Raw genomic sequence first — 26,280 nt, 5'->3', positions numbered from 1 at the left:
AGCAAGATGTGAAGACAGGAGAGGACACGATTGTCCTGGTGCTTTGGTTACTGAATAGAAAGAGCAATTTTGATATTGTAAAACCATTCTGCACATAGCTCTTTTTCTCTCTCTCACCAAGCAGTAAATTTCCAGGGCAAGACAGAAGGCTCTAGGCTGTCAACATCATCCTAAGGCTCAACTTCTCCTTCATTTCTATACCCTCACCCTCATTGTGCCCCTCGCCCATTGGCACCCCAGTATTCCAGCACACAGCTCTGCCCCATGGAATCTCTTTGCCATCTGTGCCCTTCACCTGGGCCAGCCCCTGTGGCCTCTCATGGCTCATTCCCCAGCCCCAGACCCTGCCTCTTATACTAAACAGCAGGCTGGCGTATGAGACAATCCGGTTTGATCTGAGTTTTCAACACACTCCCTTACATGGCAGGCTCTTCTCCAAGGCTGTCCCAATGCAGCAAACATACTGACATTTATCAACAGCTCACAACAGGAGCCACGCCAAGAGCTTTACACGTGGTATCTCATGTAATGTTCCCAACAACCCTCTGCGCTGGATTTATAATTATAAAGAGAAAGCTGAGGTGCAGGGAAGTTAAGGCACTTGCCCAAGGTCACACAGTTAGAGTGGGAAAGAGCTGGCATTTGAACGCAGACCGCCAGTTCAAGAGCCTGTGCGGGTTACCCTCCTCCAGGAAGCCCGCGTTGGGGAACGCATGCTATGCAAATCTCAGATGCATGCATGACAGTCTAAACACACACACATGTGGCCCGTGGGCTGTGTACACATGAACATCCCAGTGGAGCCCCCAGGTGCATGTTCCCACACATGCATACATGTTGGTCTGTGCGTGCCCAGAGCTATCAGTGCCCTGGCTGGGGACGCTATTTTAGAGCAGCACTGTCCACTAGAAGTTTCTGTGATGAAGGAAATGGTTTATGTCTGCTCTGCCTAATAGTAGCCACTAGTCATTTGCAGCTATTGAACATTTGATGGGTGGCTAGACCTACTGAGTAACTGAATTTTTAATTACATTGAAATAAAATTAATTTAAATGTAAAAGTGTGTAGCTGGGCCTGGCACGTTGGAGTGCTCAAAAGTATGATTTGTCTTTATGGTTTTCCCCAATAAATGCTAAGTGACTGTGTATTTGCATGCGCACAGATATCGTATCTTTCTGCCCTGCCATCTAGCTTCCCATCCAAACTTTCAAGGGGCCATTTGGGGGCATTTTGCTCTCTTGAAGGTGGGTCTGGCCCTGGAATATCTTGGATGGTGACAGGAGAGGGAGCTTTGGCTCTGGGGGCCTGTGGAAAGCACTTTGGGGTGGGTGGGGCTCAAGTGGGGCCTCCCCCTTCCCTGCCATCAGCAGGATGCCTGGGACCCCTGGGCCGGGGGCCTTGCCCACAGCTCCCTGCCCCAGCCCCGAGCCTCCTGGAGCCTCCCAGGTGCCCTGGGCGACTGATTTCATCACTAATTTGTAAGTAAAACACCAGCTTCTCTCCTTGCCTGTTGCTGTTATTAGTTTGTTACTTTAAAAGAGGAAAAAAAGGGCCAGCAGTCTGCCTCAGGCGTTTGGGCTGGCTCTGGGGGCCAAAGAGAGGCTCCCGAAGGGCTCTTCTCTTACCGTGGTTCAGAGAAACAAGCCGGTGAGGTCAGGCCCGCTGGGGCAGCGGGGCAGGGAGGGGTGTGCGGGCCACGCGGACATGGGTCCCGGGCGGGCAGGGCGGGAGGCTCCGGCTGCAGCGCAGGGCAGGGAGGAGGGAGCCAGTGACCTACATCTCCTCCACGAATCCGGCTGACTCACCCCTGGACAGCAGTCCCCACCTCCCTGCTGGATAGAATGCAGCCTCGGCAAACTGGGAAAGACACGCTCCAAGAAAGGGCAGCAGCAGTGGCCCCCGAGAGACCTGGAGGGGCTGAAACTATAGCATGAGGGATTTAGGTGGGAGTATGGGAAGGACAGACCCAGGCTAAATTCTGTGAGATGTTGCGGGGGGGAATCTGGGGCAGAGGGAATAGTCTCCTTGGCTACAGACAGTACTGATGAAAGTGAGCGTTACCAGGGTCTGGCGTTTGGTGACCTCTGCCTAGAGGTTGGTGGGGGTGGGGGTGGGTGTGAGGGACTCCCAGCATTCCCTGTTTCAGGGTTCACACAGGCATCACTGCATCATCTGTATGGCACAGCCTGGGGCCCAGTTGATGCCCAGTCCACAGTGAGGAAAAATTAATCACATCTATGCAGTCATTTAATTTGTGCTCTTATAAAATGACTTAAATACTGTTACGTGCAGATGCCTCTCACATTTATACCTCTAACCCAGATCTTCACTCTGATTTCCAGAATCATATATCCACCTTCCTTCTTGATGCCGCTACTTGGAAGTCTAACACTCATCTGATTTTCATCATGTCCCAAACAGAATTTTGATTGCCCACACCTAAAACACGTTCCTTCTCAGTATATGGCACCCCTCGCTGCCAAGCAGCTCAACTCGTCCTTGGCTCCTCTCCTTCTGCTCACCCCACACCCAGTCTATCAGCAAGTACTGGGCCCCCTGTTACCCCGTGCGTCTTGACTCCAAGTACTTCTTGTATCTTCCTGGGCCACCCTAAGCCATACTCTGCCCATGACTCCCCTGTCCTCCCTGTCCCTCTCCTGTCATCCCTTCACCACCCAGCAGCCAGAAAGGTCTTTGTGAAATGGACTTAAGCCTCTCACTATCCTTAGAATACAGTTGAGACTCTCCACCTGCCTGCAAGCCTGAGACAACCTGCCTCAGCCAACCCCTCTACCCCACTCTCCCAATTACCCCCAGGATGCTTCTGCACTTGGGCTCTTCTCTGTTCTGGCCTCAGGGCCTTTGTACGACACTCCCTCCTTCTGAAGCGTTCCCTCCTCCCATCTCTATTAGTTGTTTAGAACTTATCTGAACTGTCAGTGCCCCGGGGGGGCCCTCCCTGCTCACACAATATAGAGCAGTCCCAGTCTTTCCATATCTCATCCATATGTTTTAGTTCTCAGGTTGTTATATTTTACTTTTAATTCATCATCTAACTCTCATGAAAATTTGAGCACCCCAAGAGCCAGGAGTTTATCTGCCTTGGTCGCTTTTGTGTCTCCAGCAGCTAGACCCTTGCCTGGCACAGAGATGGTGATCAATAACTACTTGTGAATGAATGAATTATTTACTCCTGATGGTGCTTGTCTGGGAAGGCTTTTTGCCTAGGGTAGAAGTGTGATGTCATGAATGTGTTTCCTGGACTGGCTCTTGTGTACGAATTGCAAGACTAATTAAACTCATACATATTTGTGGAAATGCAAATATAATTTTATTTACCAATGACTGTAATAAAGGTAAATGCTCCTTACTTAAACAAACAATTCACTTTGGGAATAGAGCTGTAAACAGAAGTGATAAATAAACACTCGTTATTGAGTGCTTACTGTGCATCCACCGAACTTCATGAGCTGGCTGCTCTGATCCTGCATCGTCGTGTCTGCACAGCCAGGAAGGCTAACCTGTCCCTGGATCCGGGGACTTAGCAACAGGTGGCACGAGCACTCGGAACCATGTCTGACTCCAGGAACACTGCTGGGCATCCTGGCTCTGCCTTTTACTCACTGTGTGACCTGGAAAGTTACCTAAACTCTCTGTGCCTCTGTTACCTCGTCTGCTACATGGAAATAGCAATTGACCCTTCCTGCTGGGAAGACCAGGCGTCTTAGATGAGACAGCACATTGGAGCGCTTAACATCGGGCAGAGCCCATGTACCTGCTAAACCCATGCCAGCAATTCTTATCATCATTACTATGACAATCACTATTATACAAGCGCATTCTAGATAGTTCTACATATTTTCACTCAGTTGCCACCATAGCCGATGCAGTCTGCATTGTTATTCCTGACTTGCTGAAGAGGTGCTCAGAGCTCAAGGAATAAAGCGCCTTGACTACAGTCACCCTCTAGCTATTGAGAACTAAAGCTCAGGTGTTTGGATTCCAGATCCCATGCTCTTTCCACGGGACCACAGCTGCCTTTTCTGGTTCTTGGAAAGAAACTGGTGCTGATGAGGGCTAACCATCATGCCCTAGTTCCATTTTAACCCATGACCAAGGCCAGGTACAAACTCATCGATCCCAGCAGGTGCTCGGAAACTTTGGTTACCTCCAACCCCTGATGGTGGTCCCTGGATGGCTCCCCAAGCCTTTCCATGTGCGTCCCCATCCCTGGCCTCCAAGCGCTCCTAGTCCTTGAGCCAGCCGAGCTCTAAATCCAGCATGAACTTTATGTCACCAGGTTATAGACTGTGGAACAGGAAGGGTTGATAGAGGGATCACTTTAAATGCCCCCTCCCATCCCCAGAGGAAACAACGGAGCCTAGAGGCGGCCAGTAACTCACCCAGCGGCTTCCTGCTCTAGAGCCTGGGGCCTCCACTCTCCTCCAACCCCGGCCCCACACTGACGCTACCTCCCCCAGCAGGTGCAGGTAAGCAGACTGAGAGCCGCTTGCATCAGGCTGCCAGGGGTGGGTCGTGTTTTAATTACACTTTGGGAATCACTTTTCTGGGGGTCACCTCCCCTGGAGTCTGTGAGCTTGCCAGGCAGGGGCAGGGGCTCCTCCTTCTTAATTCTCACACTATGTGCAGCCCAGGGCTGGGCACTTCGGAGGCAACCAGCCAACTGTGTCGATGCTCCTTGGGGCCTCTGAGTGCCACCACTTGCCAGCCCGAAGGAAAATCACCGTGATGTCACAATGATCATCTTGGGAAGTGGGGGTATGGCTTTTCTCTTCTTTCTATTTTTCTATCCTGATAACCTTTTCTATGCTGAGTATCGTTCACATGAAAACCATTTATAACAAAACATATTAAAAAGCCCCTGACCTGTGCTGGCTCCTCCTCTGCACTGGGGCCTGTGGGGAAGGTTATCGGCCGCATGGTCATTGCAGCATCTCGCCTTGGGGCATGCTCGGTCTGGGGAGAAGCCGATGGTGCACCAGCAGCCGGGACCGAGGTCCTGGAGTGGAACAGTGCACGGAGGACCCTGAGGACTGACGAGGCTGTGGCCATGAGAGGCTTCCTGGGGGCAGACAGCTCAGGCTTTGCAGCGGTGCAGGCTTTGGTTTGGGGGGAGCCAAAGAGAAGACGGTGCACCAGGTGGGGAGGACAGCCTGAGCAGAAATGCAGGGGGGATGCACCTCATGTCCCAGGAAGGGAGGTGAGGTTAGGGTGAGGGCAGCGAGGTCAGAGGTACTAGGTTGTGAACCCTTTTGACTTTCTGACTTTCTTTTTCATTTGCTACATGGATTCAATTCATCGCTGGCTTACCACATTCTGGGCACCGCGCCAAATGCTTTACCTAGGTTACTGCATTTCACACTCCACATCAGCTCGGGCAGGCAGTTTGTATCTTCCCGTTTGCTAGACAAGGAGACTGAGGCTGGCCCAGGGTCACACAGCCTGTGAAGGGGGCAGCTCTGCCTACCTCCCAGCCCTTGAGCTGACCTCCCAGCACCCCCCCTCCTTCCCCACCCCCCGACCGGAGCTGGGAAAGCCGGAAGGCCCGGGAAGTTGGGGAACGTCTCCATTAGAGCTGGGAAGGGATTAGTTTAAACCATGCAAACAAAGAACTTGCACATAATTAATAACCAGTGGGGTTGGTTGGGGGTGTAAGTGTATGTGTGTGTGGGTATGCGAGGGTGAGAACATGAGAGAGTGTAACCAGGACTCACTTCTTAAGGTGGGGAAGGGATGTCTGTCCTACCAGTTTCAGCCACAACCAAAGGATGGGGTTTTCTGGGGTGGGCCACGAGAGAAGGAGGCTGAGCCCCAGTGGAGGCTGGTAGGGGACACCTTGAGGGTGGGCAGCTTGGAGGCAGGAGGAAGCACTGCATTCTGGCAGCCTGGCCTGGGGAGGGGTCTGGGAGAGCCCTGAAAGGCAGCTCTTGGGACCAGGCACTCCCTGGAGACTTCCCAGGCCACTCCCCACTGGGAGACCCTTGCCCTGCCTTCATGGCTTGCTGAGGTCAGGGCAGAGGCCAGGATCTTTGTTTCTCACAGCACCTGAGGGGATGCCGATACACGGGAGACAAGGCAGGCTTCAACTCAGGGCACCGCGTGCCCAAGAGCAGCCTGGTGGGAGGTTTTAGGCCAAGCTCAGCTCACAAACCTGGTTTGAGGAGAGGGTAGATTCCTTGAGGCCAGAGGAGTGAGGGAAGCACCCCTGGATCTGTGCAGAGACCCCAGGATTCCTGAGGGCAGGGAGGCTGGCTTCTTCCCACTGCCCAGGACCCACGTGGCTTCCTGCTGGTCCCTGAGGCATGCTGGGAGCCAGGCTCAGTTGGGCCTGCCCTTGGCGTCTGCACCCAGGAGCTGGATCCAGCCTTGGAGGACCCAGGGACAAGGCAAAGGAGTGGCCAGCCTGTAGCTAGACATGTGCACCAGGCTCATGGAAGGACAGAGCCAGGAGGGCAGAAATGCATTCGGCGGGAGAGCCTTTCCCACGGGTCCCCACTACGGCCCTCTTTTGCACTGTCCTCCCCTCAGGAAACACAGCTTCCAAGCACTGCCTCTGGCCTCGCTGGTCAGGTTGAACACCATCTGTTCCTGCCCAGATGGAGGTGGTGGGGAGGGGGTCTCTGCCTTCCCAAAGATGCTGTCCCCCATCTCTCTCTCTCAGTCTCTCTCCCTCCCCCCGCCCCCCACACACATATACACGCAAGGTCCTGTACTTGCAGTTGTCTGCAGGGGAGCTGGGTGCTCAGAGCTACTTTCCGGGGAGTCGAGGAGCCCCTACACCCTCTCCTTCAGTCTCCCAGGGGAATCTGTGGGCAGAATGTGAGAAAATCCTGCAGATGGGCCAGCCACACATCCAGGAAAAGCGGGAGGTCTCTGAGGACACTGTCTGACTTCACACCCCACCCAATTAGGCTGCCCACAGCTCCACGTGTGCAGGATCCTTCCTACCCACACACCTTCCTGCCCTGTCCCCCACACTGTGGCCAGAGGCCTCTGGGAAATACACCCACACTTGCACATATTTGCCGAGCATGTCAGGAGTACCCACCCAAGGTGCTGGACCCATCTTTTCTGCTGTTTTTTACATGCACTTGTTAGAAACTCTAGCTATAGACGTACACACAATCTGTCACTTAAAAATTGGCCCACCCAAGCCCGCTAGAGCCCACACATGCCGCCTGCACTCAGCATATATGAGCAGGCACATCCACAGATCACCCCACCCCGGCTGCAGTGGCTGAGATGGGAGTGGACTCAGGTGGGGGTGGAGTGCACACGTGCACACACACTCACACACACACGCACTCAACACTGCTCTCACGGCAGCCACAGCCAGGTTCCAGATCCCAAAGCTCTGCTCAGACCCAGAGCTTCCAGGTGGGGCCGAGGTCCTCCTGGCCTGAGATACTCCTGGTCTCTGAGCTGGGAGGGGAAGCGGGGGGCCCACCTGGACAGCAAGACCCCGGTTGATGGCACTTTATGGCCTTGGAGGAAGGGAGGGAGAACCCCCTCTACATACCACCATCTCTTTCCAGAAATTGAGGCAGAAAACACCGCTCTCCTACACTTGAAACTCATGCATATGTCCCACAGGACAGCAGCACACACCACTGTGTGTGCCTAACAGACTCACAGGACACAGTGAAAATGCAAAACATGAGGATGCAACCCACATACACACATGCCTCTATCAGACACTCTGTAGGCCACACCGCGTTCACCAACAGCCCACTCCCTGCCACAGTCCCCGGAGGCATCCACAGAGCTCACCCCTCACCCGCAGCCCATCAGCACGGAATGTCCACAGCAGGACAGGGTGGCACGGCACAGCTCCAAAGGCGACCTACAGCCCATCCTGTCCAGCACACCAGGGCAGGCCTGCCCCATCGTCCCAGGAAAGCCTCCACTTCCAAACAGTCCCCTTTTTCTATCGGGTGGTGAAAATTTAGCAAACTCATTCCGATCCTCCGGATTTTATTTTAGAGAAAAGAAAACCATAACCATTTCCCTGATGAGCTCCTTGCCATCGTTAACCCTTTGCTCAGGGTGTCTGTGTGGGTATGGGGTTGGATGGATGGGTGGGCTTTCTGCCTGCTCTTTGTACAGCGGAACAGGGCCACTTTTTCTACCAAATGTGGGCCTGGTGTACCTCTAGGGGCAGGCTGGAGGCCCTGTGGACTGGGAGCAGGTGTGGGGACACACAGAGAACTCGCACTCTGGCTGCAGACTGACAGCTCCCTCCCTTCCCTTCCCCATGCCCTTCCCCAACTCCCCCTCCTGCAGGCCATCTCTTCTGGCTCATGAAAACATAACTTGTTCTGTGTGCAGGCCTGGCCTTCCCTGAGAGCTGTCCATGGCCAGCGCGTGGGGTTGCGTGGCCCTTGAAAGACCTGCCCCAAATTTCTCCAGGACCTGCCTTTGTCCTCAGTCAGATGAACAGAAATTTGGCCACAATCCTACGGGTGGATGAAGGAGGGCTATTGCAGAGGAAGTCACGGCCAACACCTTCTGTTCCTTTGTTGATTTCTACGGAGGACAGGGCCTGGGTAGCTAGGGGACCCCTGGGCTGCACAGCTGTGAGCCAGAGGATTTTAGGCTTCTGGCCTAGAGCTGAAAGGTGAGCTGAGGGGCCCCTGTGCCTACTGGGCAGGGGACCTTGTCACCCCTTTCTCCAAATCAGCTGGTTGTAACTTCTACTGCTAAAGAGTTTTGTGACTCAGTTGGGTCTATGGCCTTGTGGTTAAATTAAGTCTTGTCAGTAGGGAAAGTTGTGTGAGGGTGTGTGTCTGTGTGAGTTTACAGATCTATGTGTGTGTTTCTTTATGTGTCCACGTGTGTCTGTGATTGCCTGTATTTTTGAGTGTGTGTGTTTGTGTGTATGTGTATCTCTGAGAGTGTTTCTATGTGTCTATGAGTGCGTATCTATGAGTGTATCTATATGTGTGTGTGTGTCTGTGTCTATATGTATCTGCATGCATATCCACATCTGAGTGTTTCTGTGGTGTCTGTGAGTGTGACTACATATATGTGTGAGTGTGTCTATGTATATGTGTATCTGTATGAGGGCATGTCTGTATGTCTGCATCTGTATGTTATCCCTGTGTGTCTGCAAATGTGCATGTGTGTGTGTGTACGTGTTCTTAGATCCTCCATAAAAAACAGTGTGGATTGATTTAAAAAACATTGTAGCATTACTGGGCTTCAGTTTTTTTCCTCTGCAAAATGAAAGAGAAGGGAGAGGTGATCTTTTTATTTACTTCCACCAAGGGAGTGTGCAATCGTGGAAAGGGGTGCACTTGAGAATGTGACAGATTTGGGTACAAATTCTGGCTCTGCACTTCCCTGGCGAGTCACGGGCCGAGTCATTGCTCTCGGAGCCTCTGTTCTTTGGCATTCAAAGGGGCATGGAGATACCTTTTGCAGTCTGTCGTGGGGGTCCCACGAGAGGGACTAAGTGAGAGCCCCCACATGTGTGCACATAGTTGGTGCTTCTCAAGCATCACTCCCACCTTCATTGAGCCCTGACATCATCCCGCGTGTCCCATATCCGAGTGCGTGGGCCTGTCAGAGCTGCTCACCGTCTGAAGCAGGTGTTGGCACTTAATAAGTAACAGTGCCACTGGGGAGGTTAACGTTTACCATGCAGTTTCCCTTCTACCAGCTCGGTTGACCAACCCCACAGTGACCCTGAGAGGCCAGTTAAGCAGGTGTCATCACAGTGAGGTGAGAGGGGAGGCCAGGTCACGGGGCCCCCCGGGAAGCCAGAGGCAGGGCTGGGCAGGAACTGAGGTCCATGCCGGCACAGTGCATGGTGAATGCCCCTGCTGCCTCCTCAGCAGGCAACGCCCAGAGCCTGGACCACTGCCCGCCCCGAAGGGCCCCAGGAGAACCCTGGACAACCTGACCTGCTGGGAGCAGACTGGAGGGGCCAGCCTACACCCCCCCAGGCACACACAGACCATTTGCAGAGCAGATGCATGCTGTCGGTGCTTGGCACTGGAATCAGAGGCACAGCTGGAGAAGTGTGGCCAGCCATGCCCCGTGCAGGAAGCAGGCTCACCTTCTCCCAGGCAGTCGAGGGTGTTGTGGATGCCCCAGGCCAAAGTCATTCCCCTCATCACCCACCTCATTTACAGGACTTGACTCTCAGTGATGTTTACCCGTTTCCTGAAATCCAAACCACCACAGAGCAGTGTGTCCTGGCTAGCAAAGAGTGGGGGTGAAGACAGCCCAGTTACCCCAGGAGATGCCTGATAGAGGGTGCACTCAGTTCCACTTTTAACTTCAGGCAGGTTTCGTGGGGCGAAAAAAAAAATAAAATGAAAAAAAATTCCTTAAATCATGGCCATCCTTTGGCCAGAGGCTGCCCAGCAGGCAGGCCCCGGAATCCACCCGCCTCGCCTGATTCTGACGCACCTCCTTCCCCAGCCGCCGGTGCCACCCTGAGCCTGAGCCAGTCCGATGTGTCCTGGCAGGATCCAACCAGGCTTTAACCCTCCTTCATGATCCCTTTTCCATTTTTCTTATAAAAAAGGTACCAACCGTAACATGGTTGCAATGAGGATAAAAAGAGGTAATATACAAGAAGGCACTTTAAAGATTAAAATGCTGTATAAATAGAAGGCGTACTATAACATCAATAAAATATATAATTTAACATCTATATTACACTACATAGGCTGCATAGTTTGACTTTAAATGACCGGGACACTTCCACACATAGGTTATCTATGTGCAGTGTAACACGTGAATCACTCAGTATATAATGTGTGTTATAGTGTGTCATGATCCATAGGGTTATATAAATAATCATATGACATATCATATTTCCAGCACAGAGAAAAGCAGAATCACAATCAGTCGATTAGGCTATTTTGGCATTCAAAACACAAGCCCCGGGTTTGTGACTTAAACAGCTGAAGCTGGGAGGGAGAAAACTAAAAATACTAACGGGAAGACATCTCCATCACCAGCAATGTGGTCCATTGGGCGGGGACCCTGGGGAAGGCAGAAACGCCAAGAATAGGTCTGGGGAAGGGGAGCAGCAGGGAGGGGGGCCCTTGGCAGAGGTGAAAGAGTTGGGCTTGGCAGTGATTGTTCCCAGTATTTATGAAGCCAGATGAGGTGCTATAGGGCTTGCGGTGGCCCCCGTGACTGCTGATTAGCTGGAGATTATATTGATGATGTAATAAAAATTCACTTTGTCTATTAAGTTTCACCAGGACAATCAGGGAGAGATTAGATAAAAATCAGAGGAAATGAATAATAAGATGGAGGAGGAAAGCCACAAACTTCCTTCCCTGCCATGATCCGTGTCTGTCTCCCCTTTACCCTGCTCCCAAGGGAGCATGAGCAACGGGGGGAGCCTCCAGCCCAGGACCCGGGCAGGGTTGAGCTGGAAACTTCCCCTGAGCTGGACTGTTCTCGGGGAGGTATCGGCGCTCCAGATACGACGTTGGTTTAAGTTTACTGACCACATTTAATATTTGATGAAACCTTTGGCACAGCAGCCTCCCTGGATCCTCCGGCCCTGCTGGGAGATGGGCAGCGTGATGAGCCTCAGTCGCCTGGGCCCCCTCAGTCTGGCAGCATGGGAGGCCGGGTTCAGAGGCGGCAATGAGGCTTTAGCCCACGCGGGCCCCAGCTACCCACAAGTAGCCAGAGGTCACCACCCTGCCTCCCCGGCTCTCCCTCTGGCCTGTTCTGTGCCTGAAATCCCCTCGCTTAGAGACGTTTCTTTGGGTTAAGGCCTGGGTCCTAAAAGATCCCTGTGAAAATGCACATGTCACCAGAGATGGCAACACATTAATGTCCATTAGCTTCCAGGGGACATATCTGCCCTGTTTGGTTTGTCAGATCAGCGAGGGGCAGGACTTTGAGATGCCAGGAAAAGGCGGTCCCTTTTGATGGGGGCCCACTGTCCAGGCAGGGCTGGGGCAGGCTGGGAGTGCAGCCACGGAGAAGGCTTAGGGCAGGGGGCGGCAGGGTGCTACCGGCCCCAGATAACTGACTTCTGTACCCCTCAGGGGCTGAGTTTCACAGTTACCCCAGCTCTCTGACTGAGCCCAAGTCTGCTCCTCCTCTGAGAAATCCGGGGTTCAGGAAGAAGCCAGGGCTCACCAAGGGTCTGTGGAAGGCCTCTAAGAGGGGAGTCTTCTTCCCTAAAGAGCTGGCTACAAATGCTCCAGTCTTTTGTACCCCAAAGGTCACCCCATCTCTTACTGCTCCACCTGGACTGGGATCCTTTGCTGGATGTGGAGGTGACGACTGCTCTCCTGCAGCAAATGGGCTGACCACGAGCCCTTGGGACCCCTGCCCAGATGTGTTCTTCCCGGTATCTGCCAAGAATGCTCCAGCTGCAAGACCCGTGCCACCCCAGGCAACCCTGCCCCCTGGCTTCATCACCACTGTTTGGCTGATATCCAGCCATTCCTAAGCCGGGGGTGGGTGCAGAGGAGGGGCAGAAGGCACCAGAAGATTCCAGCCTCCGAACCCCACAGTATATCGCTGGGGACATTTAGCCAAGTGAGCCTGTGGGGACAATCTGGATGCTTGCCTTGGTGACAGGGAACATGGCCATGGGTTTAAATATTCCATGAGTAATTTCTCAGCCCAAGTGGGCTGTAGCTGGGACAGCTGAAGGACACTGCAGCCCCAAGCAGGTGAGGACAGACCTTTCGGGTTCTGTGTGCGTAACCACCTCCCTTGGAGGTATCTGCAACCCAGTTCTTCCTCCCCACAACCTCTACCTATTCTCCCGCAGCCTGGCTGTTGGTGGGTCCAGTTTTATTCAAAATTAGAAAGTCCTTTGTCCACCTGCCTGAGAATGAAACCTTATTACAGTGGGACAGAAATGAAATGGAATGAGACAAAACAAAATGCCCAAACCTGTCCGCGCTCCAGCCTCCCTGCCAGTCCCTGGTCTTGTTCCCACCTGCCAGCCTTGGCCCATGCTGTCCCTCCCCACCTGGAAATCTGGTGCCAACCCCACCCTGGGCAGGAAGCCTGACTCCCTATCTGGTTGTTCCTCTTCTTGGGGTTCCCCCATTCCCCACACAGGACTTTTGCATTGGGCAGCTTTACATTTGTGGCTTCACTGCCCTATAATACATCCAGAGTTATTTCGTGGAGGTGAGGTGGATCTTTGAGCACTTGAGGCACCGGAGTCGAGCCTGAGCCTGCACCTCTCTGAAGGAGGCCGAATCTCCCCTGCCAGACCGTAGGGGCTTCCTGGTAGGGTCACGGCATATCTCCCCTGCCAAACCCAAACCCTCCCCATGCTCCCCGTTTTGCAGAAGCTTGCCTCTGCCCCATGAGGGTGAGCATGGACCCCTCCCCATGTGGGGAACAGAAACAGAGCCGGGAGGGGTTGGAGGGTGTGCCAGGGGCCCCCCGCCCGCAGTTGGGCTGGGACACTCCCCTCCGGGCTGCGTGGGCTACACTGCCACCTGCCCTTTTAATCACTGGCTCCACTGAGACAAGGTCGGAACATTCAGACTTAATGTTTTACCAAGAAACTAAGAGAGAAACAAACAAAGGCCTTGGAGGAGGTGGGGGTGGGGGTGGGGCCTGCCCTGAAGGGAGCAGGGGGCTGCTGCCAGCGGTGGGCCAGCTGGAGGGGGTCGTGGGCCGCGTGGCTGGCTGCCCCTTTGCTGGGGTCTGAGCTGCCGTTGTGGTGCCGTTGGCCAAGTGGCTGCTCACCTGAGCCAAGACCCCCCACACCCCTTGGGTCTGTCCTCTGTCCTCTGCTTGCTCAGCTGCCCCGGCCCCGGCCTTGCCCTTTGTTCCCCATTGCAAGGAGATGGATTTTCAAACTTGCCCAACAGAATCTCGATGGCATTAACTATGAAATAAATACAATAATTTACTTATTGAGATGGTCAGGATGAGAGTAAAAAGGAGGACCTTAACTTTCAGTAAACAGATTTAAGTAAAACAAAAATTTTGAAAGAGATTGAAGCCGGAAAATAAACAAGTGGTGGCTTTCCTGAGGGATCTGCCCAGTCCCAGCCATTTCATCAGGCACAGAGACGAGTGCGTGTGGCTTGAGGGGACATCTGGAGATTCCTTTGCTGAAGCTGAGGGGAGGCAACAATCTGGATTGGACCCGTGCCAGGGCAAAGTATGGAAAAGGTTCTGACGCCTTGCTGATCCGTCAACACAGGGAATTCAAAATAAAAACCCCACTCCACTGTACACCACGGGCATCAATATTTGAAGTGAAACAAAACTCACATGTGTACAAAACTAAAACACTTTCTGGATTTTCACCCTCTCCTCTGACTTTGTGTGCCCCTGCTTTGCAGGTGCTCCAGGCCGCAGCCTTGCCTTGCCTGTGGTGGGACTCGGCCCCGGGTCCCGCCTGGCCCCGGCGCAGGCCTCGGAGAGCTCCCGCCCACGAAGTCGCCTCTGGCGCGGTGGGGAGGGATGCGGTGGGGGAGGCTGTCTGTCAGCTCCTGGGCTGGGCCCCGGCGGGACTGCGGCAGGAGCCCGCAGCAGCTTCGGTTTCAGGGGACCGGACGGCGCGCGGGCGGGAAGTTCTCCCTCTCGCCGTCAGAGGGCGGGCTGCAACTGGAGGAGAGAGGAGCCCCCCCACCCCCAACAGTTTGGGGGGGGCCCTCCCGGATGGAAAGCAAGGGCCTAAAGGAGTGACCTCGCTCTGGGCCCGCTGCAGCTCTCCCTAGAGCTACTCAGCCCCAGGCCTTGTGGCCGAGGAGGGCCAGGGCACTTCGGTGCGAGCACTAACCTCTGGCGCCAGGACCCGCCCTCTCCATGGCCTGGGCCGTGCTGGGAGCACATCCGGAGATCCGGGAGTGGATACGACCTCCCGAGCGGGGATCGGGTTAAGAGAGCTGGGTCCTGCGGACAGGGCAGGCAGCTGCCGAGGCCGTCGCCGGTCGCGGGCTGGGTGTGAGCCCTGGGCCGGGAGCCTGAGCGCGCACGCGGCCCGCGGCCCTCGCTCGCCCCTTGGGAGTCCTGGGAGAGCGCTGGGGATGGGGCAAGGTGTACTGGTGCCTGAGCGCTCCCTTGTGGGAAGGGGAGCGCCAGATCCCAAGAAGCCCCATCTCCTCCCCCAGCCACAGGCACCTTCCCCTGCACCTTTGCAGCCCCTCCCCCAGCCCTCATCATCACCCCCCTCCATGGGAACCTGGCCTCCAAGGCTGACTCCTTCCCTGCTGCCTTGATGACAGGCTCTGGGAACCGGGGAAAAAGAATGGACAAAAAGGGGATTTCGGTTTTGGCTCTCTCTGAAGTCACCACCCCCTCCACCAGCCTTTCTTCCTCCTTCTCTCCCTTTCTGAAGGGTTCCTGACCCCTGGGATTCTTCCCTTTCTACTCCTTCCTTAGACCACTCTTCTGGGGTTACTCAGGGATGCCAAGGAATGGCCAGGAACATTCTGAGCCGTGTCTTTGGAGGGAAAGGGAGTGAGAAGTCGGGGACATGGCCCGAAGGGTGAGGCAGCATGGCCTTCCCTTTCCTTCTCACTCACTGCACCTGGAGAAGAACCTCACTGAGCAATGGCTTTCTGAAGGGTGACTTTGGATGCAGTCCAGAACATTCCTTCCCCTCCCCATCAGTGATGCTGACAGGGCAGGACCCTGAGCCCCTGGTCCCCAAAGTTCAGTCACCGTGGTTGACTTGATTGGGCAGATTTCTCCCTGGATCCCTCCAGCTGCAGAGCACACAATGGCATCTCCTGGGGCCATAAATATCCCCCTACATAACAGGGTGTTGCTTCAGACTCAAACCCCCTCCTCCCCTGCTGCCATCCCTCCACAAGTTAGATCACATCACACAGCAGGTGCAGGGGTACTCTCCATGCCTCATCCGGTAGACCAAGCCAGGCCAAATATTGATTTGACAGAAAGATATGGATATGTTGGATGGATAATGGTTAAGGGATCCTATTTCTTTCTTTTCCTGTTCAGAGAACACCTCTCCTCTGCTCACCCTGGGAAAGCGGAGGCCGGATGCAGGGAGAGTGTGCTCACCGGTCACCCAGGGACACCTCCGCTCCCTCGGTCTCCTTCCAGGAGTTGAAGACCATGCAGCCCCTGGGAGCGAGGTTCCCCCTCTGCCCCCACGGCAGGCACTCCCAACAGCTTCGCCTCTCTGTGTATTCTTAGAACCAGTCAATATGATTAATTTTACATGGGCATAATTTCCTGCTATTGCTGCACACTCCTTCTCCCAGCCTCGCCCATCAGCAGTGACATGATACAGTTTCTGGTTATATTGGTGAACCAAGATATTGGTATTATTAATAATGGATATCTATATGCTGACCTTTGTCCACACAACTGAATCACTCTGGGCTGGCTGTCACACTTCTTTAAGAGGTATTGATAAGCCCATTACTGGAAGGGCATGTACAATCTTAGGTGTGTGCTTTTCGCTCACCTTCAAGCATCTCCTGTGTGAAAATCTACCCTTATTGGATGAGCTGACGTGACTGCATTGGTGTATGCAAGAGGATGTCTGTATGCGTGTGCTTGTGGTGAGCATATATGTGCATGTGTGAGCGTGTACACGTACATGTATATGAGTGTGCATATGAGTGGGTGTTAGTGCATGTGTGAATGTGTGTGTGAGTCTGTCTTGAACACCGGCCCTTTTAGAGCTTATCAAATAGTCAATTAGAGCATTATAGGAAGGTAGCAGAATCAGAGAGTTCCTACAAATACACTGTGATGTAGTGTTTGATCTTTGGATGCCTCTTGTCTCCCAGGACTTGAGCGAGGAGGCTTGGCTTTATAAGGATATTATTAGGTTGATGCTTCGTGCTCTCAATTTACCTGCCAGGCAAGAGACAGCATTCATTGGAAGCAGTCTGCCCAGAACCAGCCACTGGGAGGTGTGCTGAAGGCTGTGCTGTGGGGTTGGTGCTAGGACAAGCTGCTCCCCTCCTCAGTTTGTTTATCTGTGCATTGGCAGAAATTAGTCCCACTCTTAACTCAGCCTCTGAACCTTCTGCACCAAAGCTCCCGATCACAGGAATACTTGATACACCTCAAGGCCTTGTTTATTACACAGTGGGGGTGCGGCCTGTTGCCCGTTAGAAGGACATGGGTTTGAGTAGTTCTGTGATAGAATGCCTGCTTTGTGTGCTTGTGCATGTGTGTGTGTGCATGTGTGGGCACACAGACCTCATTGCTGCGTTTCTGTGTGGCCACTGTCATTCCTACCCAAGTGAACAGTGGTGTCAGGGACTGCCATAGGGCACTGACTCCATGAACTCACTCTACAGTGATCTGTTCTTGTTTGGACCCAGACATGCTCACTTCTTGGGGTGCCCCCTCACTTGTCCCTGTGAAGGGAAGCCAGCTAGCTAGAGAGATCTTTTGGATCCTCAGACAGAGTGTATGAATAAACCAGACATGGATTAATTAGGTGTGACTGCATCATTAAATTAGAATAATGAACAAACAGCCATGTATGGCATTCAAATCTGTCTCGAACGACTCCAAGGGTTGCTTTCAAGTAAGTCACCTGTCAGTTTGTAGGTTTGGGGGCCTCTGTAGAGGGAGGCTCCTGACATATCTTGAGAAGTGGATTCTTTAGGCACTGTCTACCCCAGGCAAGGCCCATCCTTCAAAGGGCACCCAGATTCCACAACCAAATCCAAACAATGACTTGGTTCGATACAGCATCATCTATGTACGCTTCAGCTGCGAGCATTTCTCAGGGTGAAATACAACAGTAGCACAGGTGCAAAAGACAGGAGGGAGAAGTTAAGAGGTGTGGGCAGCGGATGTGAAATGTATCGATCCAATAATATTTATGTGGATGTGCACATAGTTGCTTGTGCATGTGCACAACACACACATAAACACAGACGCATTTTGTGTTTCCATGAACTCCTTTTCTTCTATTCACACTTCCCATTTCGGTCAGATAGATTTGAACCAAATGTCAGTTGTGTAATTTTAGAAACAGCTGCAGTGTGGCAGCACCCTGTCCCCCCGGCAGACAACACCCATCACAATCCCTGTCCTAGCACGGAGGACCTGTGCAGCATGAACTGTTTGTCTTTAACAAAGAGGAGGAAGTCAACAGCTAAGAGGAAAGAAAATGGGGAGCTCGCTTGCCTCACTGGCGAGCTGTGGGATATCCTCAATGCATCGGGGGCTTTGCTGGTAGAATCTGTTAAGCATCTAGAAACCTTTGATCTGAAGCTGCTCTTAACAAAGGTGACAATTAATTAAAGCAGAGTCTATTGCAATAAAGTAACATCGTGGTCAGTTTATGCGCTGTCCAGAGCCAGCCTTCGGAAGTCTCTGTCAATTAAACGCTTGTTGGGGGGCAGTTCATTATCAATTTTTTTTTTCTGTGAGCTTTGATCAATATTTTGGCTGTTTTGTCCACACAGAACCAGGACTATGTCTGTCTCTGTGAGGGCAACCATTTATTTACATCTTGCAGATGGCCACGTAGGATTTGTTCCTGAGCTGAGCTGTGCCATTTGAGAGCCTCGATCAGCTCATGTTGGAGGGAAGATACAAAGAAGGATAAGAGAAACTGAACATGGAGCAAGCGGACGGGAGAATCTCTGCAAATGCATGCTCCCTGAAATAGCCCTTTTTGCTCTTAACGGGGCTCGGAGGTGAGGGCAGCTACTCTCGGGCTTCTCACTTGGCTTCCAGGTCTAGGAGCTTGTGGGCTCCTGGGCTCCTGTGGCCAGGGCTGTGACTGTGGCTCTGGTTTTATTCTCACTCTGGAGTCAGGGGGAACTTGGTGGGTGGAGATGAAGGAAGCCCTGAGGGCAGGCCCATCAACCCTGGAAATTCCTCTGCTACCCTCTCGGCCTCTGATATTGCCTTTCTACCTTGGCGTCGTGAACTGCTCATCCCGCCTTCTGCCAATGTTGCCAAGTGCAACCTCTATCTCCCTCTTCAGGCCCCACTTTGTGGTTTGGGTGGGTAACTTAAATCACAAGGAGAAGGAAAAAGAGGGAGAGGAAGAATGATGATAAAAGTGTATAGCTAGGTCGAAGGGCTCTTTTCCCCTCCCCCAAACTATTTGGGCAGGACTGGATGCTTCTGAAATTCTTGGAGAGGCTGTGGATTTAAAAGCCTACAGAAAAGGCAAAGGGGATGCATGTGCTTCTCTTGTAGAGGGTCCAAAAGGAGGGCAACTGGGTCCCTGGCATGCCTTGGTTGGGTTTAGGGAAAATGCAGCACTTTGCTTGGAGGACCTGCCTTGACTGAGCTGGACAAGTCCTGTGTAGTAAGAAACACAGTGGTGGTGGGCATTATCTCTGCAGAGTGCTGGGCTCTGGACTGTACCTCCAAAATAAGTCAATGGGTGAGGTAGGCAAGCCTTCGAAGGGAGATGGGGGTGGTGGTGACAGAACCCTCCTCTAAACTTGAACCTCCGGGTAGGGATATGGGATCAGAAAAACAAGAGCTTGCCTCCACACTGGATCTTAGACCACTGAAAAATCCAAGCCACAAGTTCCAAGGTGGAGCATGTATATAATGAGGAGAGAGTCATTCTCCCCAGATTCTCTCCTTTCCCCACCTTTCTTCCTGATCCTGCATGGAGCTTTGCGAGATGAAACCGCCCTAAACGTCATCTCTGCGCCACTTGCTTTTGTCATTTCTCTCCTGCCCACTCACATACACACAGGTCCACACACACATGCTCACAACCCAGGCTGCGACACCTTTCTGCCCCCAACCCTCTGGGGGCCACAGATGCACACAGGGTTTCACACCCTCTAGCTATTCTCTGCATGTCATATGGGATTTCCCTTCCAAGTTCAAGAGCTGTGCTGCCGTTTCAGCCACTATTGCCCAGTGCCCCCAGCTTCCAGCTGGCAGTTTAGCCTTACAACTTTTGGTTTCTCCTTTTTTCACTGACTCTGAGAGGATGAGCCTCACCTGCTATTGTTTCTCCCTCTCTTCTATAGCCTCCCCACCTAAATCCTCTTCAGTTGAGATTCCTCCTGTGACAATTTGGAAACTGCCCATCTCCTGATGACACAGAGGTATAAGCTGTGCAGCATTTTCCCCAAATCCATCTGAGAGGAATGAAACAAGCTCATTTCTCAACCAAGGAGATGGTGCCTTGGATATCTTCTCTGGCATCACTCATAAGCCCCTCTCCCCTGCTTGTTTATTATCTGTAATAATGATGATGATGACGCTAACAATAACAGTGATGGCCACACTCAAGTATGGTGAGATCCCTGGATGTCCAGGATGCCCACTGGAAACCAGCTTTCAAGCCCTCTGGGAATTTGCAGTTTGCCAGATGGGGTGGGGGGCATATCTATGGCATGCACTTTTGTAATTTTTTTTCCTTTGAGTTGCTTTCAGGTTATGATTTCACTCAAGACAAGCTTTTCTCTTTGTTTTATTTTGGTTTGTGTTCGAGAAGCCACGAACACCCAGCCAACTGGAGCAGGTGATGGAGAGAGCAAAAGTATGCCAAGGGGGTTCTCTCAACCCAATCTAGAATTCCCATTAAAGCTGAGGGGGGAAGTGTTAACATCTCCCTGTTGAATTGTGGTGAAATCTAGGCCAACTCTGGTCCCCACATGTGTGGGATGTGCTTAGTCATGCCTGCACACGGATGCGTATATGTGTGTTACATTAATTTATCTGTGTGTTGAGAAAATCTGTTTAAAAGATAAATGAAATTATGCACAACAGCAAGTAACCACTGGTTTTTAAAATGAATCAACCATTTTTACAATATTTTTTTCTGGCTCATAAATAGAATATTTCTTAAAACTTATTTAAAAAATTTTTATTTCTTATTTTCCTATTATGGCACTCTCATTTTCTTTACCTCCTTCTCACAAGGCAAATCTTTCAGAAACTATAGATGAGTACCCAGCCATTCTTTCAGCATCTTTCCCTGGACAGAATTGAAATTTTTAGTTTTCAGAGTAATTTTTTTAAAAGTTCATCTTAATTTAGCTGATGCTCAGCTGATACCCTGGTTTCACCTGTCTCTTAGACTTATCGGAAAACAGAAATGAGACAGTGCCTCACTGGCTTTAATTCACCTACATACAAGAAAAAACAATGAGCCATCTCAGCTAAAGTTAAGTGGTGGAGACTCGATGTTCTGAGAATTGTCACATCTTAAATGCAAATACAAGACATGATTTTATGAAGATGGTCACAAATCACAAAACTATAATCACAACACTTGTCCTTCCCCTTTCTCCTAGCTGCACCCCAAATCAAGGAGCTTCAGGCATTTCTTATTCAGATACCGTTGAAATGAGAGGTTGTGCATCTGGTACTGGGTATATTTTAAAAAAGATATACTCTGGGACCTAATTCCACGGAAGCTTCTATTACTCTCTCCCCACCATCACTCTTTATGTAGTATGAAGATAAGAAGGGCTCAAGGCCCTTGAGCTGTGGCTTCTGGGTTGGGAGCCCCTGGGCTGCCGATACAGTAGATTTTCCTCCGTGCAGTAGGGAAAATCTCAATGCAGAGTGGTTACCCAGGCACAGATCTGTTCTGACTGGATAACAAGAGGGAATGTGATATAGAACTGGCTGTTTAGATTAAAATGCATTGCAGGCTCCAGGAACAAGCACACATCAGTAGTAAAGGCTATTGAAACCTTTGGGGACAGCCCTATGTTTAGATTACATTAATTTATAAATATTATACTAAATACCACTTAAATTGGACTTAAATGACTTCAAAGATAATGCATTATAATATGGCTATCCAGAGAGCACTAGTCTTTATGTCTCCCAGTAACTCAGTCTTTGCTGCCTCCTATCCTTCTAGACCAGACCAAAGTTATGAATGGATTGCCCGCTTGTTCATGTGTGATCTACTAACTGTGTATGTGTGTGTTAGCAGGCATGGATATGTGTGTGTGTGTGTGTGTGTGTGTGTGTGTTTATACACTTGCAGTCACTGCCTCTATTTTTTCACCAGGAAATAAAAAGAAGAAAAGAGAAATAAATTTAAAAAAAAAGTAAGAAAAGGGAAGAATCAGACAGTGGGTAGAACTGTTCCCTTCTCCAAAAGAGAAAAAGCCTACAATAAGGGGCAAAATTGGTCCTCAGCTCACTTATGCCGCTACCCTGGGAGTTTCCTCTCTCCTCTTTAATCAATAGTACAATGCCTTCGTCTTTGGAGACTGGAAAAGCAATCTTTCCCAAAGTGCTTCTAATGGGAAGACAAGAAGGCTCTGAGTTAGCCGGAAGAGTTTACATAAACTGGGTTTTCTTCTTTGGGTGTTGTTTCTTCAAATTTTAATTTTTTTTTCTTCCTTTCTCTCCCTGTCTAGGACCCAGACCCCCCACCCCAAATTGCTTTCTGGTCTCCAGGGGGTAGGTTTACCTTTATAGTAATTATCCCAGCCCACAGCTGCTATTTGCTGCCTCCCCAGTCCAACAGCCTTTCTCTGCTATGGCTGGGTTTGCTCCACAACACCCACCCACTCCCTCCTCCACAGACTCTCAATTTGACTGGAGTAATTGCCTTTTAAGGTTCACTCTACGCATGGCAGGTATTCCATTAACCCTTAGAACTCCTTCCTTCTTTAGTTCTCTGAAATGGCAGGTGGCCAACAAATAGAAACCCACCTGGAATCTCATGCATTGAATTTAATTTTTCCTTCTTTTTCTGTTTTTCCCCAACAACATACAAATGCCATCCACACTGGCGGGCAGGATCATGTCATGTCTCTCAATTTTATCCCAGTATGACTCATTAGAAGTTAGAAATTCAAGAAGGGGACAAATATGCCCTGAAAACAGGCTTAACAAAGGCATGTTGCTGTCCCTAGCCTCATGTGTCAATTTAGAAATGGGGAAAATCTAGATGCCAAATGCAACCCCCATTCCTCAAACCTCATCATGCTTTTTGACTTAACAGTAATTAATCACCAATGGCAAGCGAGTAATTTTTTAAGGTGGCCAGAGGCTTATTTTGTCAGGATTAGCTAATAAATCAGGCAGCATCACTGGAGGAGGAGTTCAAACTCTTTTCAGACTGAATAAACCAGACCTTGGAAACTGTCTCATTTATTCAGCTCTCCCAGAGCTTCTAGATGCTGTTGGGGATGTTGTGGCCCAACCCTGCTCTATAAAAATCAGGGGGATGAAGAGGCAGGAAGTTTCATAGAGAAAATATATGCTCAGGCTCTGAAGGGTGAGCTGCGACAACGAAGCACCCCGCATGCCGGAGCCTACGGGCCTGCCTGCCACTGACTGAATTATTTACAAAATGAAGTTTTGCTCATTCTAGGAATTCTGGTTGGATATATATAGACAACATATATGTATATATGTATCTACCTATATCATAACCTTTTCTACCTTTCTTTCCAGATGCAAATGATGATAATTCTACTTCTTTGCTGTGATATAAGAGAGCCCAAATTACACCAGAAAAAAAAGTGATGATATCGGCAAGGGATTGTGAGAAAAAAACACCAAGGAATATTGTTCAAGTCTATCTTCATCTGAAATAAAGAAATAAACAAAGTGCTCCAATCCAGATTCCATTCAAAGCCCAGCTCGTCACAACTGTCTTTTGCTTCTTGTGGGTTCTGACTATTTTTTTTAACTTTAAAATCTTAAATCCCCACAAGAGCTGATCATTAAGATTGGCAAAAGACTTCCCCTCCTCTGCCTTTTTATTTTTATTATTACTATTTTTAAAACTGGGGGTATATTAAAATGACAAAGGTTTCATACAAACCTGGCTTAGCTTCTAGGGAGCTTAACTGGAAAGGGGAAAACTACAAAGATATGGTTGACTTGAGAGGTAGGGGGGAAAAAGAAAGGAAACAAATATTATTTCAAAGACTTCCTCCCCTTTCTGCCTCTCCAATCCCTCTTCTGAACAGACAGACATTTTCTCCATATTGGATAAAGGTTGGTTTCTCTCTCCATTACAGCCCCCACCCTCACCCCACCCCAACAAACCCAGTATATTTCCATTCTGCCATGTTTTTGTGCTACTCAACATGCCATTAACTTTAAGATTTACTCCTCAGCAGGCAAGCTGGAAGATGCTAAAGCCAATAAAAACTGCTCTCTGGGACTCCAACTATGAAGAGTTTGGAGCTCTGTTTAGTATTCGGATGAAGGGAGGGCTGGAGAAGGAGGGAGGTTGTGATAGTGAAAACTGCTGCTGCTTAGAGAGCCAGACAGCTCCGCACTCTGCACCTAATGTGCTGGAAGATCAGCTCTGTTCATAGCCCATTTGTGGCCAAGGATGAGGCTGCTCTCTGTGTGGGGGTGGGTGTGTGTATATGATTGTGTTTCCATCTTTAAAACCACCAGCTCTAACACAGCATCTTTGGTGGCACTTCACACTACTGTTTATTAAAAATGGAACATCCATATACATCCCCTACAACTTCCTTAGCCTGGTGCTCCTTCCCTGCCTGGTGATCAATCTCTCTCAGAAGACATTTAACTTGCCCACACAGCTCCAGCACCGATGAATCCCTGCTGCACATCCTATATATTACTGTTAGGGAGCAGAGCACTGGGCTAATTTCGTCACCCACCAGCCACCCACACACGTTCTACAACCGAACACGTTTGGGGCTCTGCCTTAAAGATAATAAAACAAGGAGAAAACAGGAAGGCTGCAGACAATTCACATGACCACTTTCCTAAAAAGTTGCTGGGTTTTAATTCTTTGATTATTCTGTTTCCCCCTACCCCAAGCACTCACGAGCAATTATTGCTTCAAGAGAGAGAAAAAAATGTACTATAAAGCTCTCTGCATGGTGAGTTCAGGAAAAATTAGGGTACACCCTTCAAAATGCACATCTTGTACACACATATTTTTTTTTCCAAAGCCCTGCTTTCCTGGGCAGGGGACCATCCAGGCTTCCTCGACCCCCTCCACCCAAGGGATGATTGGTTCCTTGCTAATTCTTGGTTTTGGTTTTGTCACTCTTTCCTTCAAACATTCAATGCTACCCCCCCCCCCACCAGATCATAGAGGCACACAGATCGACAGGAAGAGTTTACCGTTAAATGATAGCTAAATAAAAATATCCTTTTTGAATTTGTCACATTCTCCCTTTTAGACGGCTGCTCTCTTGCTAATCCCGGCCCGGAGCAGAGAAAGAGACCATCTCCTCTTTATATTTTCAGCACCATGCCGGTGGACAGCACCCTCTGTACCTGGCCAGCCGAGAGCCCGCCAGTCCCCTCAGTGTCCCGGTCTCGGTTGGTGCAGCAGTCCTCATCCCAATCTTTCAAGTCTCTGTACCCACAAAACCCAAGCCCTGTTTTCCTTCCATCCTCTCCTTCTTTTCCTATCTTCTGCGCTCTCTGCTCTCCCCACGGCATCGCTCCTATCACTTCCTCGCCCAAAACCCAGCCTTGCCCCAGCGAACAGCTCCCCACGCACCCCCAGACCTGGTCTCCGCTGCCCGCGCGCCTCTCTTCTCGGCGTCCGCCCGAGGCTCCCTCTCGTGCAGTCTCCCGCTCGTCCGTCGCCGGCCCGCCCGCCCGCTCCTTCTCCCTGGCAAAGTTGGGAGAGAAAGGTGCACTCACCTTTGTGCATGCCTGTGAACCTGTCCTTCAGGACCGTAAGCTCGTAGATCTTGCCGAACTCCTCAAAGAGGGGCTTGAGGTCTTTCTCATCCAGGTTGCGGGGGATCTGCCCAATGAACAGCTTGATGGCATCGTGGTCCTTCATGGGAATGGTCGACGGGTTCCCCGGGCTGTGGCTTAATCCGTTCATGTGCCCGGCGCTGCCAGGGCTGCTGCCGAGCCCGTTGGTACTGAGGCTCGCGTTGTCAGCCTGTCCGTTTGCTAACGTGGCCATCTTTATATACATAGAGAAAAATCTTCTTTCCTTTATTCTTTCTCGCTCTCACTCTCTCGCTCCTCTCCCTCGCTTGCTCGCTCGCGCTCACACACGCACACGCATACACACACTCGGGTTCTCTCCCCCTCGGTTTCTCTACACCTCGCTCTCCTCTCTCTCTCTCTCTCTCTCTCTTTCTCCTCTCTTCTCTCGCTCGCTCGCGCTCGCGCTCTCCCTCGTCTCCCCCCTCCTCTCTCTTTTCCTAGGTCTGATCTGATTTTTTTTTTTTTTTTTTTTTTTTTTTTTTTACATTGAACAGACAGGATCTCTGTCCTTTCCGTTTAAACAGGCTGGACCGGTTCAAGTTCCCAGCCAGACCAGGGGTGGGGGCGGCGAGTGTGCGCTCGAAGGAGGGGGCCGGGGCCCCCGTCGGCGGCCCCGCGGAGCCACGGTGGTACAGTCCGAGACAGCCCCCGGCTATAAATAGCGCCAGG

At 51.1% G+C, this 26,280-nt stretch overlaps 1 protein-coding gene across 49 annotated transcripts in view; it reads right to left on the bottom strand.

Moving 5' to 3' along the window:
* The window catches only part of CELF4 (CUGBP Elav-like family member 4), a 296,970-nt gene extending 271,027 nt beyond the window's left edge, over positions 1-25,943 (bottom strand). For 42 of the 49 annotated variants that reach the window (XR_005212184.1, XM_037805843.1, XM_037805821.1 and 39 more), the window contains exon 1: positions 25,531-25,943. Coding sequence is in view for 48 of the 49 variants with exons in the window: in XM_037805843.1 (XP_037661771.1) it covers positions 25,531-25,816 (286 nt within the window). In the remaining variant the exon portion in view is untranslated. The remainder of the gene's footprint in view (positions 1-25,530) is intronic. The other 7 variants (XM_037805849.1, XM_037805850.1, XM_037805863.1 and 4 more) reach the window with 2 other exon arrangements.
* Positions 25,944-26,280: the final 337 nt, after the last annotated feature.

Source organism: Choloepus didactylus, chromosome 16 (assembly GCF_015220235.1).
Source record: "Choloepus didactylus isolate mChoDid1 chromosome 16, mChoDid1.pri, whole genome shotgun sequence".
NCBI classification, from domain to species: Eukaryota; Metazoa; Chordata; class Mammalia; order Pilosa; family Megalonychidae; genus Choloepus; species Choloepus didactylus.
Note: the sequence above shows the minus strand (reverse complement) of the source record. Positions and strands in the feature narration are given on the sequence as shown.